Genomic DNA, 17,180 nt, shown 5'->3' with positions numbered 1-17,180 from the left:
TTCTGTGTTTCTTTCTTTCTGATTGAGGCAGAATGAAAAGGAGAAGAAACAATAAAAACAAAAACATACAAGACATTTATGTGCAAGACCAGGAGCTGCTCAAAGATCCCAATTATTTTGTATTTGATTTATGATTAACACCAACTAGATGACGTGTGATCACCAAAAACTGGACAATGAAAACAGTTTTGCTACACTGGGACATTTCATGGATGCAATTCAACCTTATTCATATCCATGTTGGATCTATTTCTTAGTTTCTTCATCTTTTCAGTGACCTGCAGTGTACAGACATGTGACATGAACACTTCCCTCGCCGACCTGGAGCCTACTAATGGTGCATTATTTAATAAAGTGCAAAATATGAACTGTTTTTGGAAATAAAACAAAACACACACACCCACACACACACACATATGGGTAGCTCAGCATAGAAACCAGTTGTAAGTGTGGCCTGCACTGATGCCAGAGCAGCATTGTGTGAAAAAAGTGGCGTCACAAAACAAAAGGGGGAACTCAGACGTTTTAAATGGACTGATCTTAAAAAGACAAAAAAGAACAATAGCTAGGTTTGCAGAAACAAAATCCTGACAGGTCAGCAACAACAATGCCTGAATCTGATGTACAGAACAAACAAAAAGATGTTAGACAAGACAACGTGACTATGACTTTCAAATATGTTCATTTACAACATTCAGACCTTAAATAAAATATTCAGAAATTTATGACCAAAATGTGTTGCCATGAACTGTTCTTGTCCTGAGAGTGTGATACTGGTTATTTTCCCTTTTATGTAAAGAACTTACAGTGTCTTTTGTGTTGTTTGTTTTTCCGATCATTAACAGGATTCATATTCAGACAAAATGTAAAGCATTACTCATTACAGTTTGTTTGTTTTCTGACATGGATTTGGTTTTTCTTCACAAATCAACAAACATACATTTCTTTATGATAGATCAGTAGAATAAATATTAAAATCATACTCAATTGTGGGGAAAAAGCGAGTTATCTATTTTGAATTGTGATTTTGCTTTAAAAAATAAGAAGTGAATCAAAAAAAGATGGTCTGGATTATATTCATGCAGCAATATCTCCATGTCAGAACAAGCATCTACACTCATACAGGTGACTGAGCTGGTTTAACAGTGGAGTAAACAGTTAATTCAGTGGACTACTGTTTTCTTTGGAAGACTCATAACTGAGCATGTTCTCTTCACTTCTCACTCTTACCACTGGGTGTCAGTAAAACACCATCCACAGGCTAAAGCGCAGTATGGCTGCAGGCTGAGAGAGAGCGGTGCTACATGTTTGCTGATCATAAGGACAAACGAGCTGGCACACTTCCTGATTGTTTCTCTAAATTAAATATGATGGCAAGACACTTTTTGGCGTTTTTCTTTTAAACTTTACAGAGTGCAGTTAATACTCAATGATAGTGTTTCACCCTTCAAACTCTTGTTTTACAGTATTAAAAAAAATCTATATCTTTATAAAGTGATTTAAAGGCACATGTCATTTTAAAGCTGCCGTCAGTGATGTTGACTTTTGGCTTGTGGTTCCTAACACTACCCCCTCCTCCCTGCATCACCTCATGAACCTGTTGGTGGACGTTTATTAACTCACGGGCAGAGGGGACTTCCTCTTTGTCCAGTTCTTACGTGCTGTAGGATACTGGAAAGGCTTCTCCTAGTTTTACTGTCAGACCCCGGAGACGGAGAGAAACCACGTCACCGACCACACACTCTAGTACAGTGATAGCTGTCAGAGGAGAGAAGAGGGCTGTCACTTTTTCCAAAGATCAAGTTCAAACATGAATTATGTGTCACACTACTCCTTCAAAGATATTGAGATGTTCCCCCTGCCCACCCATCCATCCGCACGCACACGCACACACACACACACACACGTGAATATATTGTTTGTTATTTCTCTTGCTGTTAGTCATGCGAGGTTGAGCACTTGTTGCCCTGCCCATCTGTGATCCAGTGGGGGGAAACAAATTCACAGATTTGTTTCTTTTCAGGTTTGAAAAGTGAAGCACAGTAAGTAGGACGGAAGTAGTAGCATTTAGCCACCAGGGGGCGACTCCATTGGTTGCAAAAAGAACTCCATTTGAACGGAGGTCTATGTATAATAAGACCCTACTTCTCACTTGATTTATAACGTCAGTAAACATTTTCCTGAAATACTTGAGCTTGTGGCCTCGATTTTCACAGCAAAACAACATAAGGTCACAATTGTTTTTCTGGTTTTTAATTTGAACTCCACCCATCGGAAGATTAAATGGAGAAAAGTGACAGCCCTATTAAGGCACTACTAAATGTGAAATTTGACACAATTATTTCACTGACAACAGCTTCAACAAACATTATTATTGATAAATCTTAATCTTAAGTAAAATCTACCAGCATGTTAAATAATCTTTACAGCTTGAGGGAGCCACAGTGAACCTCTATACTGAATAACAGCGTAGAACCTGCGGATATGGAGGTAATATTTATTGTCTGTTCTCCAAAATGTACCTGAGCTCAATAATTCGTCCTTTGCTCTGATTTCACCACTTCACCATTTTTTTTAATTTCCTCCACTCTGATCAACCACTGAGGGGGTGCAGGTCCACTTTGACCTTCTCCCCAGCGCTCATCATGCCAATAGTGGGGTAGAATCCTCCAACCGGTAAGGGCACTTCTCTCCGCCCCACCACCTTTCCATTTCGTGTGAAGAAAACCTTTCAAACCCAAGACGACAGTACAGAGATTATTTAACTGTTTGCCACCTCACTTAAAGAGTTTTATATTCATAGACTCTGAGAGCAACTCACTGTGACCTTCCTGCCCTCCAAATCCTCTCCTTCATCCTCATCTTCATCTTCATTGTTAGCATACAAGGCATTCTGAACCTCGCAGGGCTTCGGAAGGACGTCGAGGTCCCAGTCGTCAACGTCATCTGAAAGAATCCACACACAGATTAAGAAGACGAGACACTTGGAGGCTGCGCCGTAAAAGAGCGAGACAACATGAAAGATGTTCACCTCCAGTATCAGGGTTAAAGTCGCGTGGAAACATGATGCCGCAGCCCATAATGTCGCCTTCAAAGCAGCGTGGCCCAAATGCATCACCGACACCGCTGCCCTGAAACAGCTTTCCATCATCTATAAAGAACAACAGAGGGAAACCCATTACTGCTTTATGGCTGCGTTCAGATTACAAGGCTGAAGTGACTCATACCCGATTTTTTCGGCTGATGTGATTTAACGTGACAAATAATGTTTTAAAAAGTTCCACATTTCTACAATAGCATCCACGTCATGTCACCCACAGACTCAAACAAAGCCAAAAGACCCTGGTAAGGGGCATCAGAGGAGAGGAGATTACACCATCAGTAATAGAGAATCTTATTGGGGCAAATGACATGGAAGCTATTGAAAAAAAAACCCTGCAGACTCCAAAACCAAATTGTATTACTAGACGTACAGGACACCTTTCACACCTCAGCCTGAACATTATTAGCCAGTACTCACCCGCGTGATAAGCTATTGACCCTCTGCTCCAACCTGGATGTCTGTTTTTTGGGTAGTCCTGTGAATCGAGACAGAGAGTGAGGGAGGGAGGGAGAGAGAGAGTGTGTAATTTTTAGACGCATGGGTACATCACAATTACTGTCCAGTTCACAATGAGATGGCAATCAGCCAAATCACCTCTTAACTGCAGATACCGTCACTGAAAGGAGGCATTCTTGAAATAGATTTCAGACAATAAAGCAGATGTAATTCTACGAGTTTTAATGTGAGGACGGCCACAGCAACAGGTGGGAAACCGACGCCTGCTGAGGGGAAAGCATGACAAAAAAAGACTGAGTGAGTGAGAGAGAGAGAGAGATATGCACCTTTGTTTTGATTTGAGTAGAGGTTATGAGGTTATGGTTCCCATCATCAGACTGATGTGTCTTGCAGGAGATGACGGGGGTTGGAACAAAACCTCAGTAATGACCGGTTAATGGATTTATAATGCTCATTCAAAACCACAGACATGCTGAGGAAAACAATTCCAGGAAAACAACAGTGAAATGACAGACGTCTGTTCTCCACACAGGTCTAACCTGAGGGTGCAACATGCCCACACACAGTAACTGATAGGAGGAGGAGTCAATGGGGGGAGAGTGAAGTTGAGGATGACTGAAATGAATGAAAGCAAAACTGAACAGCCCACCTCACAGTCAATGGTCACAGCTGGCAAAACAGCAGCACGATTAGTCTGACACTCGATCATTTCACTTCCAGTAATACAGTGATCACCAGCAGGAAACAACAATATCGGAACCACACTTCATTTCAGATCTGTCACTTAAATGACACAATGACTGTGGCCTCAGCAATTACAACTCTGCTGTATTTATGAACAGGATGTACAGGATTTCATTTGAGGCCAATGGCAGCTGACTGTGTCTAATGTATGAACATCCAACAAGCCTTTCAGACCAAACCTTATCTACAAAATATGGATCACTACCTCCTGTCATTCTGATTAGATGCTACCTAACTGAGCCAAATTAAGTTGAATATCAAACTTAATTGCTTAGCCTGAGCACTGAGACACACATGCATTTGTGCAGTTAACATGATAGGTTAGCATGTATCTGGAACCTGCTTTCTATGGAAACTCAGACGTTGGGTAAAATGAAACAATATTTTTTCTGTTAGCTTTTCCTCGTTTGGTCATCCATCACTTAGACTGGAAACAGTGAGAGCAGTGGTGTGTAGGAGGAAGGGGGCTGACAAGGTGCGACAGCGTTGAAAGACAAGTTTACTCGAAGTAACATGGCCTCTCAATGACAATGGCATGTGATCATTACAGTGATGACTAAAACGAGGAGGCCCTCACCCTGCGTGCCAGACCCAGGGCGATGTAACACTTCTCTCCAGCATCTGTGATTTCCAGCTCATAGTAGTGGAAGCGTGTGTTGAGAGGCCGACGGGCCTGAGCCAAGCCCACGTCCACGATGCTCTTCCCTTTGCCCACGTACTCCAGCAGCTGAGGAAAAGACACACATGCACCTGTTATGAGTGTATAAATATTAAAATCAGTGTTAAGCTTGTCACATTTAATCACTCAAAAAAACAAAAAGGATAAGTGATGAACAGAACATTATTTCCAACTAGTGTAAAACACAGCATGTAAAATCCTGATTTAAAGCTTTAATCAGCTAATTATAATTAAAGCTGCACTAATCAATATCTTTGACATTAATGACATTAAGGCTGGGTTCACACTTGGATGCATGAGCAGTGCGTCTGCAGCACAAAATGCATCACTTTTCAGAGAGAGTCTCAACAGACGCATGTCTCAAGTGCAAGTGAGCCGCAATTTTACATACTTACTGCACTTACCGCACGACTTCTTACTAAGAAAGTCCTGGAATTTTTGTATGATTTTCAAAGGCAAAACGTATGTAAAGTTGACTCCACAGCAGCTCCAATAAGCTCTGCTGTCCTTCATGCGCTGCACCCATATCCAGCCTAAGACTCACTTGTCACTAAAAGGTAATCTTGTTAGCACAAATCTCTAATCAGCCAATCAAATGGCAGGAAACAAATGATTGTAGGCATCTTAACATGGTTCAGACAACAGCTTCAAAAATCGAGCATCAGAATGGAGAAGAAAGGTGATTTAAGTGACTTTGAACATGGCTGAGCATGGTTGTTGGTGCTAGACAGACTAATCTGAGTACTTCAGAGACTGCTGATCTACTTGGATTTTCCCACACAACCATCTCTATGATTTACTGGGAATGGTAAAGAGATATCCAGTGAGCTGCAGTTTTTTGGGCTTTAATGCAAGAGGTCAAAGAAGAATGATCAGACTGGTTTGAGACAGTAACAACAAAAAATGCAAAACCTGGTCAAATCTGATATGACCAGTTGTTTTAAGTGGCTAATGTAAGATAAATATACTGTATAACATACTGCCTGGTCAAAAAACAAAGTCACACAACAATTACACCTTTAGCTTCCATTATGACACATAGTGACTGTGGCATTATTGTGGTGATGCCAAACCATTTACCTCAACTACTGCTTTGCATCAATCTTTTACAAAGATCTTGTACTTGTGAAGCGAGGATAGGCGAGGTGGATAGCTGTGTTAGGTTTTCTTCGGCACAGTCAAAAGATTCTTGACTCTGATTCAACTCTGTTGTGAAAATGATGCATCATGTTCCCGGAATCACTCACTCACTCAATCTCATTTTGCCAGATGAATCCTGGCTTCGTTATCTTGGTATATAAAAGCTGGTCATTCAGTATATTTAGGTCAGCTGATCTCACTTTTGGCCACATAACTTTGCCGAACCTTGACCTGAAGGAAAACCAGATTGTAACACAAGCTACAGTAGGTACCAAAAAAATATTATGGTATGTGCCTTTTTTTAACTGGACAATTTTTAATAGAACATTACCGAGTAAGTTAGCGGGATTTATGAGTCTTCACGACTGTGCTACTGTTTTAGCATTTAACGAGAACCCTTTATTATCTCTTCGCTGTAGCTACAGTGGCTGACATTTTGGAACATTACACAAGCAACTTTGCTGGCCCATAGAAAACCCAAGGTCCTGCCCCATTTCCAAAGTAGCTTCTGTTCCACTAGCCTTCAATTTGACAGAATGCAGAGGCTAAGGAGGTTTCAATTAGACGTTCTGTAATACTGACAGATTAATTCCATTCTATTGCATTTTAGCAGGTGATTAGACTTACTGTATTTAGGCGTGTTAGGTGCACTAATCATGAGTCAACAACATAACACTTCTTAAAAACAGCGCATTTCAATGCTAGTGAGAGCATGTCAGGTCTTTGTACCGACATGGCTGCTCCGTCCCCAAGTCGAGACAGTCAAGACTCCAACAAGATGAGAGGGCATGGTTTATTCACACGTTACCCTATTAGAGTTGTTAGGTAATGAGTTGGAAAAATTGCTTCCAAGCAACATCATGTAGTTTTTCTTTCTAGAAAAATAGGAAAAGGTCTGGCTTCATCAATCCTGCACCACGCTGTCTGGAAACCAAATGCAACAACATCACTGTTTATGACATACAGCAAAGGGAATGATCAATGCCAAAACAGAATCCTCTCCAGAGTTACTACCACAAAAGTGACATGATCATAACTTCACCATCTGAACATGAATACATTAAACAACAAACTGCTATGATTTTTAGTATTTAATGAGTTCCCAAGCTGCCAATTTCCCCCAGTTGATTACATTTTCTGAAATGACTGGAGGTTCTAAAAGTAGACCAATAGCGTTTGTGCGTGATTGATTACCACATTAAACCCAACCACTGTCACTTCAACATGTAAGATACACATTTACATCCACAGAATTCTGATGTCATATCTAAAACTGTATGAAGTTAAGTGTTTTTTACATTCAAACGAGTCAAACAAGTTCACATGATGCTGATTAAGCCTGTCAGCTCCATGCGACAGTGTTTCTCAGTATAGCAGTGTTTAGATCAGTGACATTCCCATGTTGCACACAGGAATTGATTCCTTTTATGTTATGGGGCAACAGCAACACTATGCAAGTAAAGAAAAATGGCTACAAACAGGTTGGAGTATGTAGACACAAATAAGCACTCCAAAAAATGGTCGTTCAAAAGTTTGCATCATACAAGTACATTGTTTCTGGTATAGGCGGAATAATAACAAGAAAAAACAAAAGCTACACACTGCCGCTTTAATTCCCCTTTTAGGCTGATTTATTTCTGTTCTGGTCGACTTGAATTGTATGAGAGCAGACAGTGAATCACTAAATAAATAATATCTGAACAGCTGCGCCAGTTCTTGTTAATTAACTTGAAATGTAATATTGTCTAAAAATAAGAGTGATTACCACACCTGCATGACCTGCATAACCTTTAAGGTTTTGTTTTTTCCAAGTCAGTATGTGCAATAGCAAAGAACATGCACACGTGTTATGTGTTGAGATGCAGTGTGTTCAGACTGTGGTCTGTGGTTCCTGCCTTCACACAGGACAGAGCCAGATTTGTGCAAATAAAGGATAACTAAATGTGCATGTGGCATGCACTTTATCTGTTCCAGCCTGAGGGCTGCTCAGCAGTGATCTCCTCCCATTCATTTTTTTCAGTTCGGGTTTTCGTGTGCATCAGCCCTGAGTCAGACACACGCAAACACTGCACCACTGCTGTCACAGGGAGGTTGTTAGAGACCCAAACAGATGCAGAGGTGGAGCTGATCAATGACCAACTCAGAGAAATCTCTCCCTCTATCTTTAATTAGCTTAACAGCAGCTAAAATGTACAGTGTGTGATTATCTGTATCAGCTATCAAGACCTGGTTTACAAGCGGGACAGCACACAGCTTTGTTTTGAATTTGACACAGATCCACTAAATCCAAAGAAACAACATCCATAAAACAACTGAGAAGTTTGAGGTCCTACCGAAAGTGTCATAGATATGAGTAATCCACATAGTCTGCTTTTCTTACAAATAAAAATGCAGCAAAAGTAGAAATTGATTCTTTTTTTTATTACACACTTTCTTAGCAACAAAAAAAAGCCATCAGCTTCACCCACAATGCAACTGTTAACAGCCAGCAGCAGTTTGATATGAGTGATGGAGGGACACAAGGAGTCAGTGAGCAGCCGACCTCAATTAAACCTCTCTGAAGTATTCTGGTTCAATAATCTGGCATGTGCAATTTTTCATTTCCTCCCAATGATGCCAGTCATTACACAGCATGAACTTTTATGAGGAAGACAACCTTTTAAATTTTATGTTTCCTTTATTTGCAGTTAAAAATGAATAGGACTTACCATCCCAGTCACCTTGACATCATGGAGACGGCTCCAGTCCTCTTCATGACTGTCCACAATCATCTGTCCATCATCCTCCTCCATCCCCCATTCAGCATTCAGATCCAGCAGAACTTCCTCCCCCAAAGAGTGCATTCCCACAGCGGGGTAGAGTGCTTCCGGAGAACCTGGGATTTCTACGCTGCCCACCTGAGCACACGTTCACAAACACAATGTTTACGCAAACCATAAAAAGATATGCAACATTGAGCTGGTTTAATATATTCTGTGTCAAAACAAGGACACTTGAAAACTTACTTCTTTACCATTCTTGGTAAAAAACACAGACAGTTGTCCATCGTCAGATTCAAGGGATATTCCACAGCCGATTCTGTCACCTCTGCAACACTTGGAACCAAACTGCTGTCCCACAGTGTTTCCATTAAACAGCCTGAAAAAGAAATATGTTCAAGCGACTGAAAGGCTGATCATGACCATTGTCACAGTTAGCAGGAATACTTCAAAGGACACTGATAAAAGTATTAAATGGTGCATAATCCGCCTCTACCGATAACAGGCATGTCCAAAGTTCGGCCAAAGGGCCAATCCTACTCAGTATTCACATAACAATATATTATTCATGGCCAGTAAGGGACTGGGACAGAAAATCGGCCCTGGAATTTTGGCATTTTTCTACGCATAATCATGCACACACATTTTTAAACACCACTATAACAAGAGGCATGCACTGTCCTTATTAGCTCAGCTGGTAATGAGTTGCTCTCTAAAACCACAGTCGAGATTCTGACAGCAAATTTTTTTTTGCGTTGAAGTACTTTGACCTGCAGATTAAGAACTGCAAACTGTGATTAAGAACTTCAAACTGAGGAGGGCAGCATTGCACCTCCGAGTGTAAAAGCCTGCCGGAAATTATTAGAAGAAGAAAATAAAATACGTTTGTGTTTGTAAAACCTGGGGTTTGTGCTGCATCATATTTTGACCTTGACGTTTGTATAATTTAATTCTTAGTCAGATTTATCACACTGATAAATTCCAGATTTCTAAATAAAAGTCTCAATTATTGAAAGCGGCCTGGTGACCTAAGGGCGTGAAGGTTTGATGTAATTTCCACTGTCTAAGTTCTAATGAAGGCATAAAAAATAATCACCCTAAACTTCATTACACTTAAAACCTACAGCACTTGTGTGATATTAGTTTCCAGGACTGTGTGACCTTTTCAAGGGGAAGTTGTACAGTGTTGTAATGGATTTGCATCAATATACAGCAGAGTAAAGTGGGTCATTCTGGCACAAAAGAGTCAGTCTACAAAACTACAGAGGATTACCGAAACATCTGACTAACTACTATATTCTGACATGAGAGAAAATGCTTTTTAAAAGCAGTACATGGTCTCTGAGAACTGAACATTAAATACTGTAAAATTGTGCTCTATGTCACACTTTCATAAATGTATTTGACTGAGCTCTTCATATAGACAAAACTCTGCTCTCAGTTCCTTCATCTATACAGTCTATCTACACCACGTATATAGGTGGAAGTGTTCTGTGGGGGTTGTGTGTGAAACCTACAGGATATAGATAAAAATGTACATGTCATAAGAACATGTTCAGGCAGCATGTGTTCAGAAATTCATCAGCAGTGACACATACTTTCCATCATCAGCATGAAAAGCCACAGAATGAGGAAGCCAGCCCGGCTGATGGTCCAGTTTGTAGAGCTGAGGCACCAAACCAACCGCAATCGTCCCCCTCACCCCTGTATCAATGATGGTCACCTGCACACACATTTGTGGTCAACAAACAGCAAAGGTTAAAATCCCCTTCCTTTTGAATGAACTCTTTGGGTTTTGAAAGTGCTCCTACCATGAAAACCTTCTTTCAATGTAGAACACTTATGTCACCAGACTTGAGCATCAAAACATTGACTGGTCAAAATAGTTATATCTACAGCTTCTGGCTATCAGTTATTTAGACAAGATAAGTTAAAAGACACCCAAAAGCAACAAGTCATGAAGCAATTATTCTACATAATCTGAAGGGGGATGTGTAGTAAAGACAGAATAAGGGAGTGCTTTCAGGTCTTCACCCTGTACACTATCACCAAGTTACGTTCACAAATAAATAGGCTTCAAGGAAGAAACATGTATACAACCTCTTTAAGTTGCATAATGACATCAGCCATGTAGCATTAAAAAGAGGTGAGGCTCTTGGGACTAATTTTGGTTTTATATGTTTTTAAGTACTGGAAAAAAATACAGTGTTTATGGCAGCAGCGGTGTACATGCTGGTGGATCACTGTAGTCAGAGAGATTTATATTTTGTGACCCTGGCCATGAGATAACTCAGTCTGGAGCAAAATGGTGGACTGTAATGTACCCCCTTGTTATGAGTTTTACAGATTTGATGGCAGGAAAACCAGGCTCCACCCTTAATTTTAATATGCCATTACAGTGTATTTTGCTTTTGGGTTGCCACAGCTCCTTTATTCACTTCACAGAGTTTCCAAACCAACCTGGAACTACACAGTATCACTTTTGTACAACACCACATGATGGTTTAAAGTGAAAACCCCCGAAGCAACGAGCTGGCCTGCACCACTGTTATCATAACTGAATACTGAACTTATGACATCATCCCCGGGGAGCCGTAGATGGACACGCTGCAACTGGAGCACTGCTGGCAAATCCAGGGCAAGGAGGAGGAAATTTTCAAGTTCTTTCCCATGACCTCAACCTTGGTCTCTTGAGAAGAAATACCCCATGAGTGCATAACCTGTAAAATATACCGTCACATCTACAAGCAGCATCCACTTCAGTGTCACGTATTAGCTCATATGTCCATTTTACGTAAATTGCTTCCTCCCTACCCCCTTCATGACTCCCACAAAAATGAGTCACGAGGATGAAGCACACATGAATATAAAGGTTGAGAGTGTTAGTTACCGTTTGACTGCAGGTCAGACCAGAGCATGATTGTGTGTGTTATGCAAGTTTGAACATGGCTTCCTCTAAGGAACAGTTGCTGTGCTGAGATGTTTGTGCACTTCAGAGTCTACATCACTGAGAGTGAGAGGATAAACAAACCGGCACATTTGTAATGAGCGATGACTTCCTCTGTGAAATCAATCTGTCAGGGGCAGGATGAGAAAACTCCTTGTAACAAAACTGCGTCTGCAGACACACACAGATTAAAAAACACCAGTGTGACTCAACCAGTGTCTGTGTCTGTGTGTGCTGCAGCTGCTATAGGTCCAGTGTGTAACAATTAGGATGTATTGGCAGATAATGTGTATACTAACAATTAGTATGTTTGCATACGTATCATTTTAAGATAAAAATTGTGAAGTTTTCGTGGAGGTTACCATCTTACAACACCATGTTTCTAAAGCAGCCAGAACGGACAAACCAGCCAGACTGTGCATATTTTGTTTTGAAGCTAAAACCCAAACAAATACAAACAGCTCTGTCCATATTAACCCAATGGTAAAACCAACAAAAACAATGGAGAGAATGAACGAAAGAGTGGAGAGTTTTCACCCTTCCAGTTATATCAGGCCCACAGCTGTTCCCTGACATGCTTGGGAAAGGTAGGGATGATTGAAGGAGTCCTCTGTTTGTTACAATCTGCAGCAGTTTGATGTTCACGTTTTCTTCCATTTCTGTTTGGATATGGCCTTACTGGTCTCGATCATTAAGCTCTTCTCAGCACATGATTAGAGCTGAAACAATTACTTGATTAATGGATTATTTATCGATTACTAAATTGATTGTCAAGTATTGTGATGATCAATTAATCGGTTTGAAGCTTTTTTCATGATTAAAACAAGATTTCTGATTGTTTTAGCGTCTAAAAGTGGATATTTTCTTCAATTCTTTGCTCCATAGAACAAATAAATCATTAAAAGTGAATCATATTGGTTTGTAGACAAAACAAGACATTTGAGAACATCATCATTTCCAGGTTTGACAAACACGGCTCAATATTGTTTTCTGATATTTTATGGACCAAACGATTACTCGATTAATCATGAAAATAATCGACAGATGAATCCATTATGAAAATAATCATTAGTTGCAGCTCTACACATGATGTCAGTTTTGTAAATAACCAATAAAGCATGGCTCGTATAGTGGACACTGTTTGTGATTGACAGTTAGTATCCCCAAACCTATTATACATATACAGTTTATGTGACGGACAGGCCCATTTTTGTCAACAGTGAAGTCTGTTCATTGACTGTGGGTAAGTAGGTACCAACATTTTAATTGTTTCATAGTTCCAGACTGAACAGGGAAAGCCCCTAATGTTTGCATGTAGCATGGCTGTACTGCTTCACTCTTGTTGATTACTTTCATTGTGGTACATAAAGGAAAATCCAGCAGAGGAGGGACTGAAGCTCAGATAGTGTGGGCCAAGCAAATGATGCAGAGTCAAACAGTTAAGCCAGGAAACTTTCTTGAAAACCAAATCATCAAATCATTACTATAGTCGTGACCTTTTGTGATTTTTTTTTCTACTGTCACTTCTTTGTGAAATTATGAGACAAAAATAATCAACACTTACTTCAAAGTAGCGATTTCTTCTTGATAATGGCCTGGCCGCCACATAACAGCCAACTTCATCTGAATTCCCATGATACCTACAAAAAAGATCCAAAAAGAAACACAAGAATATAATAATCATAATAATCTGCCAGATGCAAACAAAAGAAGGGCTCTGGTATCAGGTATAAAATGATGTAATTATCCACAGGACTAATGACTTGGCATTGCTACTATGTGTTACCTGAGAATGTCGCCATCTCTGAGCATCCTCTTGAGGCGCTCCTTGTATCGCACAGCTCGCACCTCACGAATTTCTCGGATGCGCCTCCTCCAGTTCAGAAAGCGATAATGAAGGTTTATGTCTTCCATGTCTAAAAATCATTACAAACTGTGGAAAACAGGGAAACACGTAGAAAAACTGTGTTACTATTTGAGAACATTGCCATTAAAAACAGTCCAACTAACATTAATCATATATTCGCGTTCTCATTTTTGTACCTCATTTGTACCTGATGACTCTAATGATTATCCGGGCAAGCGTGATTTAAAGCAAAAGAAAATCCATTAGTTAAACTGTATTGCACAAGATGCACTCTAATAAATCTGTTTTTTTCTTCAGCGATGCCTCCATTGTTGACACACACAGCGAGCACAGCAACCGTGATAAACAACTCGAGAACAATTAAATGTTAGTGCGGTCATAAAAGCCGTAAGCAGAGGGAGAGCAAACATCTCTGACCTCAACATGATTACCACTGTTGGGTTTGATCCCTTAGGCCAAACTCTTCTCCTTTTGTGTGTTTGTATTTTTCCATTTACACTAAATCCCACATTCCACAGACAAGCAAAGGCCTGGACAGTGACTGAACGCTGCCCAAAGGCGTGAACGCAAATCCCATATTTGTGGTAGCCCTATGATGGTCAGGTGCCTCCCATGGGTTCCTTCCAAGGTTCAAGACTCAAGAAGACTTAATTGTCACGGTACTGTAGTGCACACGCAACAAAAACAGGTAAGCATCTCCAAGTTTTCAAACAATAGATAAACGCAACACAGACGAGGCAGAAACAATGCTTGAGATATAAATAATTTTTTTAGTAAAAAGTGCAGCACCCAATAAAAAATTGCTTTTTTGGACCAGATCTCAAAAGGAGACCTAATCTAAGGAATTTACATCAGATCATCATTTGCGATCAGAGTACAGGCGACACTCAGACTGTGTTGTATATTTCAAGTCTTTATAGTCCAAAGCTAAATACCTACATTGAAGACCTCACCGACATGAGGCTGCAAGTAATTACTATCTTCACTGATTATGATAATTATTTAATGATGTTCAGCCGCAGACTCAGACTTCACAGCTGGAGGGAAAGTTAAGCAAAAACCTAAATGAAAAACTAGTTAATGCCTCACCACTTATTAAAACTCATTTCCAGATTAGTAGAAATAATTATTTGCGCAAGGGAAAAAGAAAAGGTCAGTCGTTTTCCTCCATCCAGATCACATTGGACCAACCAGTGTACCTGGACTTGCCAAACCAGATTTGGCATTAAACCAGATAGATAGACTTGTTGACATTGATTCATATTTCTGGTTTTATTTACGAACAGTGGATTTTGATCTGTACCTCTTGGATGTTTGACAGAGGAAAAATAAAACTAAGTAATATTTTTTTAGTATTTTTAGGGCCAGGATCTTAAGTTTTTTTGGTTAATTTTGTTCATATTTGACAGGTAAATTTGTTTATAATGTAGATAAAAAAACAATAAAAGGCCATAAAGAAACCAGCGTGCCACAATAAAAGACCTGTTTAGGTCATCTTATTCAAAAGGATCATTGCTGCAGGGAGCTTTGTCTTTGACCTCAAGACTTTAAATCTCCGACCAGAAGGAAAGTGCTGAAATTCACTAAATAAGGGATGGGAGTCAACATTACAGATGGAGCTGGCTCGCCGCTGTAGCTGTCTGGTATACAGTGACTCCGGGCACAGCTGTGACACAGCTCCCTAATCAGCCAACTGGATCATTTGACAATCTGGTTCAGTGTGTTCTTGTCTCTTAAAGGCAGGTTTCCAAACCATGACACAAGGCAGAAAGCTAAGAGAGATTCAATAAAAGCATGGTAAAAAAGTATCATCATGGGTCTGTTTATATGGAATTGGGACAACCTCCAAAGACAGAACAGACACTGGTGTCCCTTCCTGTACTTCCTTTGCAATTCTCCTTAAATTTTGAGTGCAGAATCAATAATGGTCCAGAGTTTGTTAACTGATAAATATTTATCTTCATCAAGGAGGTTAGGCATTTGAGGGTATGTTATAGGCCAAACAAAAAAATATTTTAGATTTTGGTGGTTTGTGTAAAGAATAGTATAGAGATCGACTGATATATGCCAGTGACAATATCAGATTTTTGTTTGGGGGTCTGGGTTTCCTTTTAACATTTAATAAAAAATATAATTTTGCTAAAAACAATACAAAAAAAATACATATTTACTGAACTGTCCAGGGTGTACCCCGCCTATCGCCCGATGTAGCTGAGATTGGCACAGCACCCCCCGCGACCCTCTGGTGGAGGATAAAGCGGTTAGATGATGACTGACTGACTGACATATTTACTGAGCAACACTCAGTTGTGTATATTTGTATATTTCTACTCATTCATAGATTATTAATGAAACATGAGGTATAAACAAATTATTGCCTTTATACATAGTATAAAGGCAAACGTGAAGGTGGGTTATATGTTAGATTTCTCTGTTTTGTTTTGATTTGATGGATATGCATTTACTTTTTCCATTTGTAATTAAAAATACCTTCACTTTAAACCTGAAAACATGGCTCTTACATATGGAAACGTGTTTTTTAATTAAGTAAAAGACTACTGTTTTTTCCACCATTGTGTCTCTTCCTGTCAGGCGGTGAATACGCCAAGTGACTCAGGTAAACGCACCTTTAGTTGCCAAAGGTAAAAGTTAGTCAATTCAGTTGAAAGCCATCATTCAGCACTTGACGATATTACTGGATGGTGTTTTTATTCCACTGGCTCAATGGTGGATCGATCATTACTGTGGTACGGAGTCTAGGTATCACACAGACTCAAGAGGTACAAAATAAACATTGCGTTTCAAGTGACATAAAAAGTTCCCCTTAGGCAGCGAAAGGAACATATTCGTTCAAGTTAGCAGCCCGAAGTCGACTGAATAAATGGCTTAGTGAATAAAGAACATGGATAAAAACTTAAGTAAACAAAATAAGCGAGCTTTCGTCTGAAATTGTTGTTTATTTCGTCTTTAGTTGTAAAATGTACGAGCCGATATTAAACGCAGCACCACGTTTCCCATACAGACAGGACTCGACTGGCCGGCTAGCTGCTTTCAGCGGCTTAACGTCGCCCCGCTGTTTGACGAAGAAGACAAACATAAATGTGAGTAAAGCTCAGGTTACACCCATATTATTCAAAGCCCTTTGTCTTACGTTGATTCCTTACTGTTTTTAAACTTGTAACGCGGTGTCCTTCGCTTTTTCTTCCAAGTTTTAAGAGGTGAAGTCTGTCACTTAACGTCCAACCTACGCTACCGGAAGTCCCGTCCTCTCAGCCTTCAGCCAATCACGTGAGAGGATGAATACAGCAACTTGTGCGCGCGTGTGCGTGCATGTGTGTTCTTTGGGTACTTTTCTGGCATACACATTAGAAACTGTATAAAACTAAATGTACTTTAAAAAAAACAACAACACACAATTAGTTCAGCTTGATGTTTTGCTTTAGTGAAAAAATGAGGCTGTTTGGTATTACATTATGTTGTACTGT

General features: G+C 39.9%; 1 protein-coding gene across 3 annotated transcripts; it reads right to left on the bottom strand.

Annotated features, from left to right (window-relative positions):
• Window positions 1-866: 866 nt before the first annotated feature.
• Window positions 867-16,955, bottom strand: LOC122768652 (SPRY domain-containing protein 3-like). Of its 3 annotated transcripts, XR_006360341.1 has the most exons (12): window positions 16,847-16,955; window positions 13,615-13,761; window positions 13,393-13,468; window positions 10,480-10,604; window positions 9,128-9,260; window positions 8,831-9,019; window positions 4,881-5,030; window positions 3,521-3,578; window positions 3,032-3,151; window positions 2,822-2,946; window positions 2,523-2,728; window positions 867-1,758 (listed from the first exon to the last, which is right to left on the bottom strand). XR_006360341.1 is itself a non-coding variant. In XM_044024807.1 (11 exons), the coding sequence occupies exons 2-11, from the start codon at window positions 13,740-13,742 to the stop codon at window positions 2,594-2,596; spliced, it is 1,239 nt and encodes a 412-aa protein (XP_043880742.1). In that variant the 5' UTR covers window positions 13,743-13,761; window positions 16,847-16,955; the 3' UTR covers window positions 867-2,593. The 3 variants fall into 3 exon arrangements, 2 of the variants coding, with proteins under 2 accessions (XP_043880742.1, XP_043880743.1); XM_044024807.1 differs by having other exon boundaries at window positions 867-2,728; XM_044024808.1 differs by having other exon boundaries at window positions 867-2,728; window positions 16,860-16,955.
• Window positions 16,956-17,180: the final 225 nt, after the last annotated feature.

This window comes from Solea senegalensis, linkage group LG4 (genome assembly GCF_019176455.1).
Source record: "Solea senegalensis isolate Sse05_10M linkage group LG4, IFAPA_SoseM_1, whole genome shotgun sequence".
Classification (NCBI taxonomy): Eukaryota; Metazoa; Chordata; class Actinopteri; order Pleuronectiformes; family Soleidae; genus Solea; species Solea senegalensis.
This window is presented reverse-complemented; position numbering and strand designations above follow the sequence as displayed.

Bases quoted from the DNA above. Each gene is read 5' to 3' on its own strand.
- LOC122768652 (XM_044024807.1), bottom strand. From the start codon at position 13,742: ATGGAAGACATAAACCTTCATTATCGCTTTCTGAACTGGAGGAGGCGC. The intron at 13,469-13,614 runs GTAACACATAGT...TCTTTTTTGTAG, and splicing joins AGAGATGGCGACATTCTCAG to GTATCATGGGAATTCAGATG. The intron at 9,020-9,127 runs GTAAGTTTTCAA...ACGTGTGCTCAG, and splicing joins TTACCAAGAATGGTAAAGAA to GTGGGCAGCGTAGAAATCCC.